This window comes from Sparus aurata, chromosome 19, assembly GCF_900880675.1.
Source record: "Sparus aurata chromosome 19, fSpaAur1.1, whole genome shotgun sequence".
Taxonomy (NCBI): domain Eukaryota; kingdom Metazoa; phylum Chordata; class Actinopteri; order Spariformes; family Sparidae; genus Sparus; species Sparus aurata.
In genome coordinates, this window is record NC_044205.1 from 28,834,253 (window position 1) to 28,855,148 (window position 20,896).

Genomic DNA, 20,896 nt, shown 5'->3' on the forward strand with positions numbered 1-20,896 from the left:
TGAACAGAAATGTATAAATAAATAAAAAGCATTTATTCTTTTATTTATACTTTTATTTATTTATTTATACATTTATTTCAGCATTTATTTATTTATTCATTTATTTATGCATGTATCTATTTATGCATTTATTTATTTATACATTTATTTCAGCATTTATTTATTTTCTTTCTTTATTTATTTATGTATTTATGCATCTATTTATTTATTTATTTATACTTATGTCAGGTTTGGTCCTCCATAACCGAAGGCCCTGCGAGGGGAGTAATTTACCCAGATACCAACAGAAGAAAAATTGTGATTGGTCCATTTCTCGTTCCGTTATATTAACCCACTGTGTGCCAAGACAAGTGAATCCAAGTGTAAAATAGCCTAATCTATGCATTATTCATATTATTTTAGTGAATAAAAACAAATAAATGAGTAAATAATATATAATTCAATACATTTATTTGGAGTACACAAAATTATTTCAATATTTTTTCTTAGGCCTTCACTGAATACCTAGAAGGCCCAGAGGGTTTCCCCTCTGGTTGATGATGATGATGAAGTCTGAATGTGAGCAGAGAGTGAGTGCTGGAACAGCTGGTTGTAAAGTGATACATTTACTTAAATACTGTATTCAGGGCTTAAAGTATTCAGGCACCGTGCCGGATTTCTGGCGTGCAGCGTTTGGCTGCGGGAAAAATATTTCCTATATTCATACTTGAAAACATTTGGTTGTGAAAAATAGGGAGATTTTTTTCATTGGTGTATCGGCCCAAGTAACAAGGGTCCTTCCCCAGGTGTGTGTATTATTTGTCATCATTTCTTGCCTTGTATTTTAAACCACACATGTCAAAAAACAGTCAGTGTTTCCCCTAAATTTTTTGTAGCAGCTGTGCTCTGAGTTGATAACCTAGCAACACTAGGGGGGTCCGGGGGCATGCCCGCCTGGGAGAAAATTTTGAAAAATGACCCTTTAAATGTCACCTAGTGGTGAGATTTAAAAAAAAGAAAAATTCATTTTCAGAATTTCAGAATCAGAATCTAAGACATTAGACAAAATAGTGTAGAAGCTGACATTGCTGCTTGAAAATATGTGAACCTCTTGAGCATCAGAGAACTTTCTTAACACTATTTTCAGAAGTCAGTGGGCCACATGACATGGAAGCTATTGAGAAAAAAATCATTTCTACATATTAATATTCATATAAAATAGAGGAAGCACTAAAATACAATAACAATAGGTGCGTCTCATTCGTCCAGTTTACTAATACCATCTGCTGCTGCAGTCACTGGGTCACATGACATGGAAGATATCGAAAACATGTAATTTTTTGTATTAATATATTTATGCTAAGTAATTTAATGACGGTCCCTAAATCAGTCTCAGTGATTCAGCGCGGCTCCCTCCTCATTTTCAGGTCGGAAAAGCCGGATTGCCGGAAACTAACATTATTAGCCAATCAGAAGTCAAATGGGGCGGGTCTTGGAAAAATGTGCTTCAACCGAGTCTGCTGCATTGATCCCCGTGCAGAGACGAGTGATGGGAACGGCAGTTCTTTTTACTGTACTGAATCTCGAGAATCCGTTCATTAAAATGATTCGTTCAAAAGATTCGTTCACCGAATCTTTCAGTGCTCTCCAACTCCCTGAACTGATAAGCAGCCAAACGATCCGTCATTCAATTCATTAATCAGCCCTGAGGTTCACGTTCACTTACTGAGGGACGGTGCATTCACGGGCTATAGTACACAATCATTTGAGGGAGACGCAGCGCTGCTTTGAGTGGTATACATGCACTAAAATTATTGCACGGTGAAAGTGTCCTCTGTGCACAGTAAAATCACTTAACATGATGCTACACGGATGTTAGCAACACAGCGCTAATTTTAGCAGTACGGTTACTGAACGTGAATCAACTCCTCTGCCCTGAGTGAGTGAGTGAGTCACACAGCGCCACTTTCAGCACAGTACGTGAACGAGAATCACGTCCTCAGCGACGCGAATCATGAGTGAGTGACAGCGCGAACGTGATTCACGTCCTGACGTCCCTCGTTCGTGAACGACCTGTTGAGGACGTGAATCACGTTCGCGCTGTCACCGAAGCTGCTGTCATCCAACTCGGCTCTCAGCCACCGGAGCTGCAAAGGGAGGAGGGAGGGGCGGGACAAACGCAAGTGATGGTGATTGGCTCTCTAAGGTAGAGTGAGAGTTTGTAGGCCAATCAGAGGCAGAGTTCAGTTTACCCACAAACCGCACACGCACGCAGCAGCCTCACACACAAACTAGCAGAGGTGAGCTGCAGCAATGAAGAGTCCGGAGGGAAAGTTAACGTTTTCAAAGTGGAAGTACAGACACTACTTTAATCTCTTTTGTCCACGTCTGTTGTAAACAACTCTGATCTAATGAATCATCTCTCAGCAGCACACGCTTCTATGAAACTAACACTGGACAAAAACTCTGTTGCTGACGCTGTTGATGATGACAGCAGGCCAGGTGTGGCTAACGTGAGCTCCGCTAACAGCTTCACTAAAACTTGTGACACAGACTGAAGTGAATGCAATGATAGACAGGTATGTTGTTGAGAACTTGCTCCTGTTATGATCAGCTGACTCAGACTCCTTCAGAGCTTCACTGGTAAAATATCAGGGAGAGCAGGAGCCGGTCCGCCATAAAGAAGACATTTTCTAAATACATATGTAGATGCTGAGTAGCTGAAATGACTGCTGAGCTCAAAAGGGGGAATAATTAAAAGTAACACAATAGTTACTTTTCCTGGTAACTAATTACTTTTATAGTGGAGTAATTCCGTTACTAACTCTGTTACTTTTTGAGGGAAGTAACTAGTAACTATAACTAATTACTTTTTTAAAGTAACGTACCCAACACTGTCCAACACACAACACGATTACCGGGAGCAACAACCACAGCTGACGTACCGGCATCAATGACTGACCGTATGTGGGAGACTTGAAAACACCGTAAAATACCAAATAACAGCCGGGCCATTTATTTGTTTCACTGACTGAACAGACCAGGCGGCAATTTGGGACAGGCGTTTAATTCCTTCCTCTCAAAAATCCGGGATGAAAATGTCACAAACTTTTCCAGCTTCTCGGTGAATTCTCTGGCATCCTTCTGGGCAATAGTTGTCTTCTGCAAGTGAAGTTGTTGCGGCGGAGGAAACGATTCAGCCAACCAGCACTCACTGCAAACTCATCTCTGCTGTCACTCAAGGTGGCGGACATTTGTTTCTCCATCGCCCTGATCATTTTGCGGGACACTCTCTCGTGGCGTGCCCGTTTGCTGATAACTCATCCCCGCATGTTTATCTCAGGCTCCTCGCTAGCCTTCTTCCTCCCTCCAGCAGGCAGCCTGGCCCTGTTGCTGTCCTGCTCGGACAGACGCTGAAGCTCAGTTTCTCTCACTCTCTTCTGGTCGACAGAGAAACGTCTAGCGGCTGCTTCTCCAGAGTTTTCCTCTGCATATTTTAAGACAGAATGTTTGAATTTCAAGTGGTACTTTTTATTTTGTTGCTGCACCGGAGCCATGGCGATCATCAGTGTGATACTGACTGACAGAAAGCAGCACAACACGTGAAAAAGGCGAAGAAGAAAAACGTGCAGTGTCAGTGGTCACGTCTTCTTCTTTGATTTAAATAAATAAATAAATTAGACCCGACATTTATTTGGAACCGGCGGTTATTCACCAACATATACACCTGCACCCGGCGTTTAAAGGGACCCTGCGGTTAATTGAAACCCGAATATTATTTGGTCATTTACGGGACGCGTGTGCACGTTCATCGCAGAACATGATTTGTCTTTCAAGCTCTCCCAACACCTAGTAAATGGATGTAAAAAATGCAATATTTGAAGATAAAATTGCTCTGACAAAACTGTCAATGGAGTAAAAACTCCACACAAGAAAGTGATTATAGCCAATGCCTCAGTTCTTATGCTGGAATTGAAATATGTCCTGCCATGTCTTCCAGTATGATCTAAAGATATTGATCATTTTAAATACTTTTAATGATAAATGTTTGATAATTGTATTGATCCAGACCTGACTGAGATCAGCAGCTTGTTATTAATCTGTGTTGACATGAACAGCTGTATGAATGTTGTGCTGACATGTGGATGATGTCTGTAGAAGGCTGATGATGATCCACAATAACACAATGACAAAGTCTCTCTACTCATTTTAGAGAAAAGCTCATTGATGAGGACACAGTAATGTTGCGCTACACATTTAAAACCTGAACACATCTGACTGGATTATAAAGTGATTTTTATCTCCATCATTTATTCTTTATTCAGATTGAGGAGCTGCAGTTTGTCAAAGATCAGCTGTGCTTCTCTGGCCTCAGCTCTGAAGTCCAACCCCTCCCATCTGAGAGAGCAGGACCTGAGTGTCAACAAGCTGCAGGATTCAGGAGTGAAGCTGCTGTGTGATTTTCTACAGAGTCCAAACTGTAGACTGGAGAGACTGATGTCAGTTATTGTTGAATTAATATTTTGAGTTTACATTCATACATTACTTACATCCATAAAATTATAAATCTCCTTTGGTTCATATTTTCATGTTTTTTTAATCTAAATTCAGTCTTCAGACTTCTGTTTCTTAAAATAACTGTAGAAAATGTTGTTAGTTGTTAAAGTAAATTAATGTTTATGATTTAATCTGTTAACAGAAGATCCTCTGAACTAACATTTGATTTACACACATTGGATTATAAAGTGATTTTTATCTCCATCATTTATTCTTTATTCAGATTGTGGGGCTGCAGTTTGTCAGAGATCAGCTGTGCTTCTCTGGCCTCAGCTCTGAAGTCCAACCCCTCCCATCTGAGAGAGCTGTGGCTGGACAACAATGAGCTGCAGGATTCAGACATGAAGCTGCTGTGTGATCTGGAGGAGAGTCCAGACTGTAGACTGGAGTCTCTGAGGTCAGTAGAGGGTTGGAGTCAGTTCATGCTGGTTTCAGCAGTATTGTACTAAACACAGTATCACAGTAAAGATCCAGTATTTCCTGCTTTCCTCAGTGAAGCTGTGAGAGGAGAACAGTCAGCCAATCAGACGAGCCAGAAGCTTGTTGTGATGGTGTGTTTGAGTTGATGTGAAGACGACTGTTGTTGTTGTGTTCATGTCTACAGGAAATAAAGCTGATCACAGCTGACAGCAGGTCCGTTTCTGTCTTTTTGCAGGCCCTATGCAAGATGCTGTTTGGGGGCCTCTATTTTGTCAAACCACGATAGATAGATTCCTAACTCTTTCAGGTGATCCACAAAGATGCAACAATCTATTACATTTTAAGAGGAAAACAGGCTAGAGTCGTGAAAACCTCTCAAATTAAAATAAAACATCTTAAATTGACCCAACCAAGCAAGTTGAACTGATAGAACATGATAATACACAGTAAACAATGGGGATCCTCTATAGGTCAATACATGAAACTGATGCAGTGTTCCCCAAAAATATTTATTTAAATTGTAAAACATTTTTAAACTTAAACATCCTGGTCCGGTGATGCTGAAGGCGGCCGCGCTGCTTCCTGGTCCGCAGCTCCAAAATATTTCAGAATTGCTCCTGCAAAGACAAAACTCCTCAAGTTACCAAGCAAAATAGATCCTAAGCAAATATTCATATGATCTAATTGACAGGGTTCGTACACATTTTTCAAGGTCAAATTCAAGCACTTTTCAAGCACTTTTAAGGGTCATTTTCAAATTTTTCCAGCACCTTATTGCTGCGGTAAAATACATATCTACAGGAATATATACACTCATGTTTATTTTTGTACATTGTATTATGCTGCGAACATCTAAAATCATGTTTCATAATAGCAAGAACTTTAGAAATTAAAGGAGAACCAAAAAAAGGGAAGCCACTTGTTGTTCTTCAGGAACACTCGCACCGAGACAATGAGAGCACGCTGTAATTTCCTTTTTTGACATAGATCTTTATGTTTCAGAGTGCAGTGTTGGGAGTAACGCGTCACAAAAGTAATGCAATTACTGTAATGCATTGTAAGGCATTACAAAAAAAAAGGTAATATTTGACTCAGTACAAATCTCAGTAACGCGCATTATAATGCATATAATGCTAGAGAACTATTGATCGAGGAGAAGATGACTGGAAGGATGTGAAGAACATTATAGTTAAGTGCATTTTGTGTGCAAAACCAAAAGATCTCTCTACCTTGCAAAATAGCACAAGTAATTTAACGAAACATCTAGAGCGGTGTCACACTAACATTAAGCTAGTGACCAAAAGAAAGCAAACTGAGGATGAGAGCGGAGAAAAAAACATTCTCCTGTACTGCGATGCTTAAACCTCAAGCGAGGAGATTGGTGGCAGAGTATGTTGTCAAAGACATGCTTTTATAAAAATTGTGAGCAAGATCCCCGTCCAGGCTAGCAATGACAAGGTAAGCTATTATTGCCTCAACAGGTTAGTGCTGCTGGGCTACTAACTGTAATATAAATATAGCGACATAATGTCAGTCTGTTTTACACCAGTTTGTATCCAGATAAAACATTTAAAAAAATTCTGTTAATCACAACAAACATTAGCTAAAGGGCCTTACTATGTAGGCTCCCCCCCCAAAAAAACACACACACACAACCAGCTGTTTTTGAAAGGTCTGCCCAAACTGAATTTGAGTGTTAACATCGAACATTTTGAGATGTATGACCACTTTCTGCCCCATGAACAGATTTAGGCTACATTGAAAATCAATGTGTGTGTTTCAAAAACTTTCAATACAATGTAGATGCATTCTAAGAATATGTACTGTCCCTGATATATAGAGGAAGGTGGGACATGTTTATGCATCATGCATGTTTAATCACATCTAGAGGACATAAGCTTTTAGAAAATGCTTTCCCTTACATTAATAACGACCAAGGTGTTGACATACAAAAAGTTATGACACATATTGATTTTTCAATGTAAATATTCTCATGAAACAGGTACTGCACCCCAAATGTTTCAATTTTAACACTGCAATTCATCTTCAGCACGGCCAGCCCTTTCAAAAACTGTTGTTTTCAGTGTTGGTGGTTGTGAATGTTGGTGAAAGTAACTTAAAAGTAATGCAATAGTAGTGTAATGCCTTACAATTAGAATACAGTAATATCACAATGTAATAAAGTTACTGAAATTAAAGTAACAAGTAATAAATAACGCATTACGTGTTTGGAGTAACTTGCCCAACACTGTCAAAATGTGTCACCTATCTGTAAGAAGTCTTGGCTTGCCATCTAATCTTACTTTATTAGTAGTAAGCAATGAGAAGTGGAGAAAAGGGAACATTTCCTTTTCACACTTAAAGCTCTGACTGACGTCAGTGCCTGGTGTGACGTTACAGAGACAAACTAACAGTCAGTTTCTGACTCTGGCACTTTCAGCTCTGGTGTTAACCAGTGTGAGTGACTCCTCTGCTGACAGCCAGTCAGCAGCAGGAGAGATGCTCTGTGCTGCACAGAGTGCTGTTCGCTTATTTATCAAAGTTATTAATATTGAACGTGTCATCAGTCCAAATTGCATCAAATTCCACCTTCTCCTCAGCCACCCTTCTATTGCTACCAGGCTGCATGTGTGACGACACACACACACAGGCCACAGACTGCATACACAGACAGTCAGGCACTACCTTAACGAGGTCACGTAACGTGATTAATCGTCCATTAATTATTCCTTAGCGTGTTATGGTTTAGCTAACGTTAGCGGTTAGCATAAACAAAGTGTTAACTTGCATGTGACGGCCCCGTATGTCTGTGTGGGCTTTGACTTCCTGTGTTGTCTCTGAGGTGGGAGCTGGCTGCAGTGGTGACTGCGAGGACCTGATTGTGATTATTGGAGGCACCTGGGCTCAGTGCTCCACAGGATATAAAAGGCCCAGCGTCTTGCCAGCCGCTCTCTCTCTCAGACCCTGACCACATTTGCACCTTCTTGGTTTTGTTACTTTTTGTTTACTTTACTGCACAACACCCATCACACCTCCATATACATGCACCCACATGAACACCACTGATAATGCTGATTGAAACACATCCCATTCTTTACTGATTATTTTGAGTTACAATAAAACATGGACTTGCCAGTTTTTGTTGTCCTTTTCCCTTCGTTTGTCATGGCCTAGAGCCAGGTTTGTGACAAAATGGGGGCTCGTCTGTCTTTGTTTAGTTATAATATTTGTAGATTTGGTTGTGGATTGTAGTTGCTTAGTTGGAGTTGCGCTTGTTGCTTTGGTGCACACGTGCGTAAAAGTTGTGTGGGGGCGTTTTGCGCATTTGGGTTCCTTTTGTTCTTTGTTTATCTTTGCTGTAAATATTGTTGGTTTAGTTAGGAGTATGATTTTCTTTTTTTTCTGAAGGAAAGGACGTAGTACTTGTTGGCTGGCGAATTAGTGGATCTATGTAGAGTTTGGGTCCAGGAGCAGTTACAGGTGACTGGCGCTTGTTCTGGTGCGCACTGCATTTTGACGGTGCGGAGTTTTCCCTGGTAGGCTGTAGCGGCGTTCCCCTTTGGGTTCGTTGGGCTGTCCTGATAGTGTTGTGGCCAACGTGGGTGAAGCATTGCTTGGGAGTACATCCGTGGTTTTCGGGAGGGTTACTAGCATGCTAGTCGCCCGACTGATCCATCGGGCTTTAGTACATAAATACCCACCACAAGTAGCCGCATGAAGACTAGGGGGGAGCTTAGCTAGGGCAACTGGGTGATTAGATAGCGGGGAAACTCCAAACCGATGGGGGATTAATTCTCCGATACGCACAGAGAAATTTTGCAATGTCTTGTCGGGCCTGTTTTGGGGATTACGTGTGTTGGTTCAGCTGTTTATGCGTAAAAGTTGCCGGTCGAGATGGCTGAATGTGAGGCATTTATTGCGGCTCCGTCAGAGGAAGCCTTGGAGAAGTGCACAAAGGAGCGGTTACTTAAGATTGCGGAGCATTATTCAGTGGTTGTGGGGGATAAGCGACTCAAGGAAAATGTAAAAACTACTTTGAAGGTAAAACTGGTTGAACTGGGGATTATGACAACAGATCCGAGTGAGTTGCATCCAGTGACCTCTGCTCTTTCTGTCCAAGCGCAGGGACTTACGTTTGAACAGCAGAAAGAACTACTCTTATTGCAGATGGAGCATGATGAACGGAAACATCAATTGGATATTAAAAAACAAATTGAGTTGGCTGTGATTCACCAGCAGACAGAAAAAGCTAAGTTGGACCTTGAGGGATGTCGGGTAGCTCAAGGGAAGGCATCTAGTGAAGATCAGGGCGGACAAGGGACTGGATCTGGAGTCAGTCCGTTTGACGTTCGTAATTTGCGGTTAGTGCCACACTTTAATGAGAGAGAGCCAGATGTGTTTTTTTCTATTGTTTGAGCGTGTTTCCAAGGCGAGGGGCTGGTCGGATGCGGACTGCGCGCTGATGCTCCAGTGCGTCCTCACGGGAAAAGCGCAGGAGGTGTACTCATCCTTGAGTATGGAGAATAGCGCCAACTATGAAAAAATAAAATCTGCAGTACTTAAGGCTTATGAATTGGTGCCGGAGGCATATAGACAGCGTTTTAGGTCATGGGAAAAGAGGACTGGACAAACCTATGTTGAATTTTCTCGAGACATAACCAACCACTTTAAACGCTGGTTAACTGCGCTGGAGGTTAACACTTTTGATGAGTTGTGTGATTTGGTGATTTTAGAGCAATTTAAGAATACGCTCCAAGGTCGAATTGCGACGTAAATCACCGAGAGGCAAGTCACTACAGCTGTCGATGCTGCTGTGTCAGCAGACGAGTATGTTTTACTTCACAAGAGCAGTTTTGGGGAGAGCGCGGCTGTGCGTAATGATTTTGGATGGAGAGGGAATATTTCGGGTACAGCTTCACTTGACCGGACGCTGACAGGGAAAGCTGCTTCTAAGTTTGACCTTAAACCACGAGGTAACTATGATAAAGTTGGAAGCTGCAACTACTGTCGTGAGACAGGCCACTGGAAGGCAGAGTGTCCTATGCTGCAGGCTAGAAATGGAGGAACGAAATATAATGTTAAGCCTGTTGCAGCTGCTGCGCCAGTCAGGACTGCCGGTGCCTCCGAGCTGCTGTCCCTTGTTCCTTCGGTTTCTTGTGAGGCTGGTGTGTTGGCTGCATATGCGCCTTTTATTCGCGATGGTTTTGTTTCTCTGGTTGGCAGTGACGTTAAAGTCCCGATAAAAATCCTGAGGGATACAGGGGCCTATGACTCTTACATTGTGGACTATGTGTTGCCTTTGTCAAAAGAGACTGACACTGGTGATTGTATTCTCAGTCAAGGGATGGGCTTAACTGTCTTGTCTATTCCTTTGCACAAAATGATCTTGAGCTGTGAGCTTGTGCAGGGTGAAGTTTCTGTCGGGGTGCGGTCGGCCCTGCCTATTGAAGGGGTGCAGTTTATTTTGGGAAATGGCTTGGCTGGTGGTCGGGTCTGGGCTGACACTCCTCACTCACCTGTGGTTAAACTCTCTCCGGTTGACGGTCAGCCTAACAGAGGCTCTGATGGGTTACATGATGTTCTTTCAGCCTGTGTGGTTACCCGCGCAGGGGGTAGAGCTGGACCGGTGGCTTTGGCAGATGTGGAATGTGATAAAGCGGACGTGGTTCTGTCCCTGTCTGATTTTCCGTTGTCAGTGTCACAAAGTGAGCTGGTGCAGGAGCAGCGGAGTGACTCATTTAATGAAATGTATGACCGTGTTTTGTCTGCGTCTGAAGTTAGCAGTGCTGCTAGTGGCTACCTTTTGCAGAATGGGGTGTTGTTGAGGAAATGGGTCGCTCTGGCTTATGACAATGTGGGGGAGGCTGTTTTTCAGGTAGTGGTGCCAGTTAAATTCCGTCCACAGGTTTTAAAAGTGGCCCATGATGAAAGTGGACACTTTGGCGTGAGAAAAACCTATTTGAATGTCTTAAGGCATTTTTTTGGGCCGCGCGTAAAAAGGGACGTTGCTTTGTATATTAAAACATGTCGTGTGTCAATTTAACAGGAAAACCGAACCAGGGTATCAAGCCTGCCCCACTTCAGCCTATTCCAGCTGTAAGTGAACCATTTGAGCGTCTCATTGTGGACTGTGTGGGGCCGCTGCCGTGCGCAAAGTCTGGCTGTAAGTATCTGCTCACGGTTATGTGCCAAAGCACCAGGTATCCTGCTGCGTACCCGCTAAGGTCCATAACAACAAAAGCGGTGGTAACGGCGTTAACCCAGTTTATTTCAGTGTTTGGTATTCCGAAGAGTATTCAGAGTGACCAGGGCTCAAATTTTTCTTCACATATGTTCGGGCAGGTGTTGAAACTTTTACGCGTAGGACATGACCAGTCATCGGCGTACCACGCGCAAAGCCAAGGCGCTTTGAAAAGGTTCCACCAGACGCTGAAGTCTCTCCTGCGCGCATATTGCGTCGAGCTGGACAAAAACTGGGAAGACGGTCTTCCATGGCTGATGCTGGCCGCGAGGGAGGCTGTGCAGGAGAGTACGGGCTTTAGCCCGAATGACCTGGTTTTTGGACATAAGGTGCGGGGGCCCTTAACGGTCCTCAGGGATAAGTGGGTGGATGCAGAACCGCCTAAAAATCTGGTTGACTTTGTGAATGGGTTTAGACACCGGTTATTTATGGCAGGTAGTATGGCGAGGGAGAAGTTGCAGGTTTCCCAGAGCAGGATGAAGAAGCTGTATGATCGGCGGGCACAACACCAGGAGTTTAGCCCTGGCGATCAGGTTCTGGCTCTTATGCCAATTGTGAGCTCGCCATTTCAGGCCAAGTACGTGGGTCCATACACCGTGACTGAAAAGATTTCAGATTTGAATTATTTAATCGCAACACCAGGACGGAAAAAAGCTAAACAACTTTGTCATGTGAACCTTCTGAAATCTTATTATAAACGGGACTCCGATTCAGAGCAGGATATTAAAGATGCCGTCAGCCCTGCTCTGGTCGTAAGTTCAGTGTCCATTATGCATGAAGATGGTGTGCCGGAGCCTGATGACAGTTTGCTATATGGTCGTCTTAAAAAACTCTGAAGCATTACGTGATTTGGACAAATTGTTGTCTCACTTGCCAGAGTTGGGACGTAGTGAGTTATCTGAGTTGGTGCTGAAATATCCTTGTTTGTTTGCCGATATCCCTTCTCGTACACAGTGGATAGAGCATGATATTGACGTGGGAGATGCACAGCCTAGTAAACAGCGGTTCTATCGCATGTCACCTGAGAAGCGTAGATACCTGGATGCGGAAATAGATTATATGCTCCAAAACGATATTGCTGTGCCTTCTGCGTCAAGTTGGGCCTCTCCATGTATTCTGGTTCCAAAGCCGGATAAAACACCTAGGTTCTTCAAAAAAGGTTCTTCAAAAAAGTTGACCAGCAGGGTTCTTCAAAAAAGTTTCAGACTGCATGATTCCAGACCTGCTACAGATTGTTAACACATCTCTTCTCTCAGGTGTCTTCCCCCAGGCCATTAAGACTGCAGTCATTAAACCACTCCTGAAGAAGAGAACTCTAGACACATTAGCAATGAATAACTATAGGCCCATTTCAAACCTCCCAATTTTAAGTAAAATAATTGAAAAAGCTCTCTTTCAACAGCTGAACAATTACTTAATAATAAATGGCTGTTTTGATGTTTTCCAATCAGGATTTCGACCACATCACAGCACTGAGACGGCCCTCGTTAAGGTCTTCAACGACATTCATTCAAACACAGACAGCGGAAAAATCTCAGTCTTAGTATTACTGGATCTCAGTGCTGCGTTTGACACAGTCGACCATAATATACTACTGGACCGACTGGAAAACTGGGTTGGACTCTCTGGTACAACGCTAAAGTGGTTTAAATCTTATCTAAATGAGAGAGATTACTTTGTGTCTATTGGTGACTACACATCTGAACGGATGAAAATGACAAGCGGAGTACCCCAGGGCTCCATTCTGGGGCCTCTACTATTCAACATTTACATGCTCCCTCTAGCTCAAATAATGAAAAACAATGAAATTTGCTACCATAGTTATGCAGATGACACACAAATTTACATAACCATATCACCAGGGGACTATAATCCCAGACATACCCTGAGTAGATGCATCGAACAAATCAATGATTGGATGTGTCAGAGTTTTCTTCAGTTAAACAAAGATAAGACTGAAATAATTGTTTTTGGATCCAAGGAAGAACGACTTAAAGTCTCTGCTCAGCTTCAGTCTGTAATGTTGAAAACTACAGACCAAGTCAGAAACCTTGGTGTGACTATGGACTCAGACATGAATTTCAGCAGCCATATTAAGACAGTTACAAAGTCAGCCTACTATCACCTTAAGAATATATCCAGGATAAGAGGGCTTATGTCTCGGCAGGATTTGGAGAAACTTGTTCACGCATTTATCTTCAGCAGACTCGACTACTGTAATGGTGTCCTTACAGGACTCCCTAAAAACTCCATCAGACAGCTGCAGCTGATTCAGAACGCTGCTGCTCGAGTCCTAACAAGAACCAAAAAAGTAGATCACATCACTCCAGTTCTTAGATCTTTACACTGGCTTCCTGTCTATCAAAGAATAGATTTCAAAGTCCTGTTGTTGGTTTATAAAGCATTGAATGGTTTCGGGCCAAAATACATTTCTGATCTGCTGCCGCGTTATGAACCATCCAGACCTCTGAGATCGTCAGGTACCGGTCTGCTTTCAGTCCCCAGAGTCAGAAGTAAACATGGAGAAGCAGCTTTCAGTTACTATGCGCCACATATTTGGAACAAACTCCCTGAAAATTGCAGGTCTGCTCCAACACTCACCTCTTTTAAATCAAGACTTAAAACATTTCTTTTTGCCACTGCTTTTAACTGAAGCAATTCAAGTCTTTGAACTGCATTATTACTCTGAGTTTTGTTTTTTTATAATGCAATTTTTAATGTCTTTTAAATGAAATGTTTATGTCTTTTAATGTAATTTGTGTGTGCCTGTAAAGCACTTTGAGTTGCCTTGTGTCTGAATTGTGCTATACAAATAAACTTGCCTTGCCTTGCCTAGGTTTTGCACAGATTTTAGAAAGGTAAATGCGGTCACGAAACCAGACTCCTTTCCACTGCCAAGAATGGATGATTGTATTGATCAGGTAGGGCCAGCTAAGTTTGTGAGCAAGTTCGATCTGCTCAAGGGATATTGGCAGGTGCCGCTGTCTGTGCGCCCACAGGAGATTGCTGCGTTCATCACGCCAGCAGGTCTGTATTCCTATACGGTGATGCCATTTGGGTTAAGAAACGCTCCAGCGACGTTCCAGCGCCTGATGAATCGGGTTGTGGCAGGGTTAGAGGGATGTGCAGTTTATCTAGATGATTTGATCATTCACAGTGACACATGGCACTCTCACCTTGAGCGCATCCGTGCGCTGTTTGAGCGGCTGGCTGAGGCGCGGCTCACCATCAACCTCGCCAAGTGTCAATTTGCTAGGGCAACCGTCACTTACTTGGGCCGTGAAGTGGGGCAGGGCTGTGTGGCTCCAGTCCAGGCCAAGGTTATGGCAGTTGCAAATTATCCACCGCCTACGACAAAAAAGGAGCTCCAGCGGTTTTTGGGCCTAGTCGGATATTACAGGAGCTTTTGTAGAAACTTCTCTACGGTCGTGTACCCTCTGACCGAGTTGCTTAAGACCAAAGCAAAATTTGTGTGGTCTCCTGAATGTAGGCAAGCCTTTGAAAATGTGAAATGTCTACTGTGCTCTTCCCCTGTTTTGGCAGCTCCACGTTTTGATCGGGCATTTTTGGTCCAGGTGGATGCCAGCCAGGTGGGAGCAGGTGCGGTCTTGCTGCAGGAGGATGATGCGGGGGTAGTGAGACCAGTTAGCTTCTTTTCAAAAAAGTTTAATGGCTATCAAGCCTTCTATTCTGTTATAGAGAAGGAGGCACTGGCACTCGTCTGGGCTTTGCAGCATTTCGAGGTTTATGTGGGAGGAGCGCCTCTAGTGGTCTATACAGATCACAACCCCCTGACATTCTTGCAGTCTCTGAGATGCCCGAATCAGAGGCTTTTGAGGTGGTCTTTGTTTCTGCAGGCCTATGATCTTGAAATCCGGCATATTAAAGGAACAGACAACGTCATGGCAGATGCGTTGTCACGTGATCCTTTGACTTGAATTTAGATTTTTTCTCTTGACATGATGTTAACAGTATACTGCCATTTCCTACTGACTTACTCTTGCTCTGCCCTTTTTCTTAATTTGCTTCCCAGGTACCAGGGTTGCTGAGGATGGGTGAGTGAGCAGTAGGCCAAGGACAGGAGGAAGGTTATGCGTACATGTGTATATATATTTTTTCTTTTTTTTCTTCATTAGTCTCTATTATTGGGAGTGATTTAAAGTGTTTTGCTTTGTTGATTATAGAATGCCGGTGGTTCCCTTTGGTCACACCGACTTTATGGGGGAGGGTGTGACGGCCCCGTATGTCTGTGTGTGCTTTGACTTCCTGTGTTGTCTCTGAGGTGGGAGCTGGCTGCAGTGGTGACTGCAAGGACCTGATTGTGATTATTGGAGGCACCTGGGCTCAGTGCTCCACAGGATATAAAAGGCCCAGCATCTTGCCAGCCGTTCTCTCTCTCAGACCCTGACCACATTTGCACCTTCTTGGTTTTGTTACCTTTTGTTTACTTTACTGCACAACACCCATCACACCTCCATATACATGCACCCACATGAACACCACTGATAATGCTGATTGAAACACATCCCATTCTTTACTGATTATTTTGAGTTACAATAAAACATGGACTTGCCAGTTTTTGTTGTCCTTTTCCCTTTGTTTGTCATGGCCTAGAGCCAGGTTTGTGACAGCAGCGTTGGCATAAGTTACTCAAAAAGTCTTAACTTACATTTCATGTGACTGGAGAGCGCAGACTCTCCCATTGCACACATCTGCAAATCTTTTTTGCAGACCTTGCATGACGCCACTCTTTGATTCGGTCCTCGTCATAACCATTGTTTGTACTTATAATTTTCAAGCCAATGCTCGTTAAATCAGCAGTCTCCCGGCATTTTGTCATCTCCTGCTGTCGCTCTTCTAAGAGGGGCGGGGCTACACACAGACTGGCAGGTCTCAGAGAGGAGCAGAGAGGCTCAGCGGAGCCCAGGAGGAAACATCTCCACATACGGTTTTCTTACCGATTTTATTTCTCCTTGTAATAAGCAAACTATCCAGTCCATCTCAATTTTGTGAAAGACATAGAGTTATAATGTCAAGCACTTTCAAGCACTTAAACTACAATCCAAGCACTTTTCAGACCTTGAAAATACAACACTGAAATTCAAGCACTTTAACAGATTTCAAGCACCCGTACGAACCCTGAATTGAGTTATGTTACACTAATGCAGAACTTCATAATCTGATTTTATATTAAACATTGTAATATTCAGCACAGTGTCATTTTAAAGCACCCAATTTCAAAGTTGTCACTTTTAAGCAGTTTTAAACACATTGTTCTTGTTAGAGTTATAAATGAAGATAAATGAGTGATGAGCACTTTGTGATACTGAAGGATTATTTGTGTGTATATTTTAGGGCTGCAGCTATCGATTCTTTTTGTAATCGATTAATCTAGCACTTTATCAATCGATTAATCGAGTAATCGGATAAAAACATTTTTTGCGTTTTTAAACAACCAAAACAAATAATGCATAACGAAAATGATGTGGCTGTTAAATGATCAAGCATTTCTCAAAAAAAACAGAGGTATTCATTCGAACTCCAACAGTGCCAATAATTAAACAACAATACAGTTAAATCAACTTACTGTAAAACATGTAAAACTGTGAATACAAACTTAAATAGTAAAGGCCATTTGGCCTTGGTTTTGTTTTCTTCATACAACATTACAAAAAAAGGATTGCACCTTCTGCAAATTACCCACCTGAGAACAAAGAATGAATATAAAATATCAAGCCAAACAGGTACACAATGTGTACAATTTATAAAAAATAAATGTAAATAAAACAATTATAAATAAATAAAATAAATAAGTTATAAATAAGACTTTTTCAGTCTTCAGTCCCCAAATCCATGATAACCACATTAACCTGCCAATCACAAGGGGGCAAATACACTGTGTGGGAAGACTAGGGTCCTACCTACTCCACACTATACGTGTCCTCCTGGAACCGAAACTTATCCTGAACTGTCAGGAATCATTTCAAAGTGACACAGACACATTGGATTAGCCGGTGGAGGCGGTGGAATGCACTCAAACAGAGTTTAAAATCACAAAACAGCCAATGTAGCACGTAATTCATGATCATATCTGTATAAAGTGATGTTTATTTTTGCTCTTCTTCGGCAGCTGTTTCAGTGAGTTTTGGGCGCAGAGTGATGAAACGTATACCGTTGAAATTTGTAGAGTCCCAGCTTTCATATGACATGCTGTATTTAGCATTAGCATGAAGTAGCGTAATCGCTAACGCCGATTTTTCAGACATGCGCCATTAGCGTTTTTTTTTCTACGTGCTCCTTTAGTTGCTTGGTGTCTGAATTGAGTTTTCGTTTAGGTGAACATGATTATCATGAGCCTTTAGCCGAGCTTCTTCCCGTTAAGTTGATGTGCTGCATTAATATATTGCTACATGGTTAGCATGCTCTTATAGGGTGTATAATGCAACATGCGCAGCTCGGTTGAAGAGGTTAAAAACATCAAAGCTAAACATCATATGTCAAACCGCATCACGACATCGCTACAAATACAGAGCTAAATTGTGCCAGCCAGCTAAATTCAAAATGTATGACGTGCTGGTGTGCTTCCTGAACAATGGTCCGTGTGGAACAATCAGATCCCTGCGCGTATAGTGCGCGTCATAGCAATTTAACGAGGCTTCGAGGCAGAGTTTTTGCCTCGAGGAATTTTTATAATCGAGTTAATCGAGTAACTCGATGAATCGTTTCAGCCCTAGTATATTTCACAGGTGTTACAAAGTGGACTACTTGTGTCTAACTGATGATCTGGTCTTAACTTATATTCTGTGGGCAGAACTAACGGTCATATATAGTATAGTTTACTTTAAATTTACTTCAATTTGTGTGATTATGATTCTTTTAAATGAAACCAAGTAATACATCAAAAATATAACTAAAGTAGGCAAATTTGTTCAAATTATATTGTCACAGTAAATATTTTGATAAATGTGGTAAAGAAAGATGCAACTAACTCAGTGGAGTTAACAATAATCCAGTCAGAGCAATAATCCACTGCCACAATAGTCCATAATAATCCTCAGTAGGCCTGATATGTATATGTGTGTTTTGCACACTTCACATTAGAGACCTATGAACTGAGAACACAAAAATTGATAAATTAATCATAAAAATAATTCTGAAGTAATGTTACGTGGCAGATATTTACCAGCAGAGGAGGTTTATGACGGAGCAGCAGCTCCACCAGACGAGGATCCAGCAGACATGACAGACTTCTGCCTAACAACCAGTGTTGGTCACGTTACTTTTAAATAGTAATTAGTTATAGTTACTAGTTACTTCTCCCAAAAAGTAACTGAGTTAGTAACAGAATTACTCCAATATAAAAGTAATTAGTTATCAGGAAAAGTAACTCATGCATTACTTTCTTTTCTTCCCCTTTTGAGCTTGGCATTGATTTTAATGTACTCTGCATCTGTGTATTTAGAAAATGTCTTTCTGCATGGCGGACCGGCACCTGCTCTCCCTGGTATTTAGCCAATGAAGGAGTCTGAGTCAGCTGATGATAACAGGAGCAAGTTCTCAACAACATACCTGTCTATCATTGCATTCACTTCAGTCTGTGTCACAAGCTTTTGTGAAGCTGGAGCAGAAACATCCAGCTGTAGCTGCTCGGACAGCTCTGTGTCCTTCTGTGTTAGCGGAGCTCACGTTAGCCACACCTGCTATCATCATCAACAGTGTCAACAACGGAGTGTTTGGCCACTGGTGTTGTAGAAGCGCGTGCAGTTGAGAGATGCTTCATTAGATCAGAGTTGCTTAAAACGGACGTGGACAAAGGAGGTTAAAGTCGTGTCTGTACTTCCACTTTGAAAACGTAAACTTTCCCTCTGGACTCGCCATTTCTGCTTGTTTGTGTGTAAACCGAACATTGCCTCTGATTGGCTTATGACCTCTCACTCTACCTTAGAGAGCCAATCATCACCTCTGCGGTTGTCCCGCCCCTCCCTCCTGCCTCACCGGAGAAAAATAAAGCAGCCCTGCTGCTCCGGTGGCTGAGAGCTGAGTCGGATGACAACAGCTGCAATGAGAAACTTCAATTTGTAACGCGCCACATTTTAAAGTCGGTAACGGTAACGGCGTTGTAGCGATGGGAAAAGTAATTAATTAGATTACTCCGTTACTGAAGAAATAACGCCGTTAGTAACGCCATTATACTGTGATGTGAATGTGCTGTGGGACACAATCGGTGACGTAATGAGCATTACCCGCCTATCAATGGAATTGAGTACAGGTGTGTGTGGGTGATTGCGGGCGGGAGGAGGATTGGAAGGAGACAAGAGCATCTTACCGCTGCGGCTCGGCACTCTTTTGGGAGGGAGGGTGTCGTTCGCAGTTATTTAGGACTGCCGGCGACGAAGACAGGTAGAGCAGAGGGTTAGATGTTCCTGTGTTAGGAGGGAAGTTTGTTGCCTCCTTTAGAAAGTCAGGGCCGGGACTGTAGAAGAGTGCAGTAGCCGCCACTGCTCCTCGTACTTCCTGCTGCAGTGCGTGCCACCGGCGCCCGGCTGAACTCTGTCTGTGCCGTCCAGCGAAGCCGCTCCCCGGGGAGTTGGACGGCATCACAAGCTCAGACCCCGGGGGAGGGTCTCGTCGAGCGGGCGAGTTAAGTTTGACTTTAATATTGATGATTTAATGTATTTCTGTATATGTGTGTCCAGATAGGCCTATCGTGTAATTTGTGTAGTGCGGAGGGGGAGGTTACAGGTGGGAGAGTTACTGTAAGTCATAAGCGGGACATTCATATGGTTTCACTTTAGTCGGTGGGTGTGAGTGGATTGCTGTGATTTCTCAGGTTGCTGTGGTTGATAAATTGCAGTGCCTCCTGCGTCGAGGGTGTAACGTGCCGTGGTTTGAAATGGTGTGTCTTAAGTTAGAATCTAGCCCTGTGTGTAGTGGTTCTTAACTTATGTGAGGCGTGTATTGACTGTCCTGTGATGACTGGTGCCTCTAATTAGTTGTAGCCCTCCTTACCTATGAATTAGTTTTTACATGTTTAACTTGTGATAATTTAATAAAGACTGTTTATTTTGCTATATCGTTGTGATTATTTAAAGGCTCTGACGCTAGCAGTATTTTCCTGCTAAAGGACAAAACCCACATTTATAACAATACTTTAACGCCGTTACTCCCAACACTGCTAACAACACACCGTCCCTCACAAATGTAATGCCAACGAACTGGACCTGCTGTAATTAGCCCTTTCCTAAAGCAAACACTTAAGCTAGCAAAACATTCAGCATTTAAGCTAGCCCCTCCACCCAACATCATGAAAACAAACCTTACCTTTATCCTGTGAGCGTTTTTCTTCATCTAGTTTCTTGTTTTTTCTGAATTAGATGAATACTTTAGTTTTGACGCCATGCGGTAAATGACCGGTACCGGCAGCTCAGCGCAACTCGCCTCACCTCGCCTCTCCTCGCTTAGTAATACTGGCCGTCATAGCAACAGGGCGCAATAGACACCAGATTGGACCAATCGGTAGAGAGCAGATCTGACCAATCAGCGGGCCAGGTGCCAGGTACTTTTCACACATTTTCCGTCGGGTCACTCCTCAGATATTGAGAATGAACTTGCAACTTGAGGGGCCCCCTAGTAGCGCCTCTATTTGTCATGTAATGTTTGCAAAGTAGATGAAATCTTTAAATGTGAGTGAGACTCTGG

At 42.7% G+C, this 20,896-nt stretch overlaps 1 protein-coding gene across 1 annotated transcript in view; it reads left to right on the forward strand.

Moving 5' to 3' along the window:
* LOC115569835 (NACHT, LRR and PYD domains-containing protein 14-like) overlaps positions 1 to 4,928 on the forward strand; it is a gene marked incomplete at both ends in the record, with an annotated part of 71,765 nt that extends 66,837 nt beyond the window's left edge. Inside the window, 2 exons of the mRNA XM_030398000.1 lie at positions 4,305 to 4,478; positions 4,760 to 4,928. Coding sequence (XP_030253860.1) covers positions 4,305 to 4,478; positions 4,760 to 4,928 — 343 coding nt within the window. The remainder of the gene's footprint in view (positions 1 to 4,304; positions 4,479 to 4,759) is intronic.
* Between the last annotated feature and the right edge of the window lie 15,968 nt (positions 4,929 to 20,896).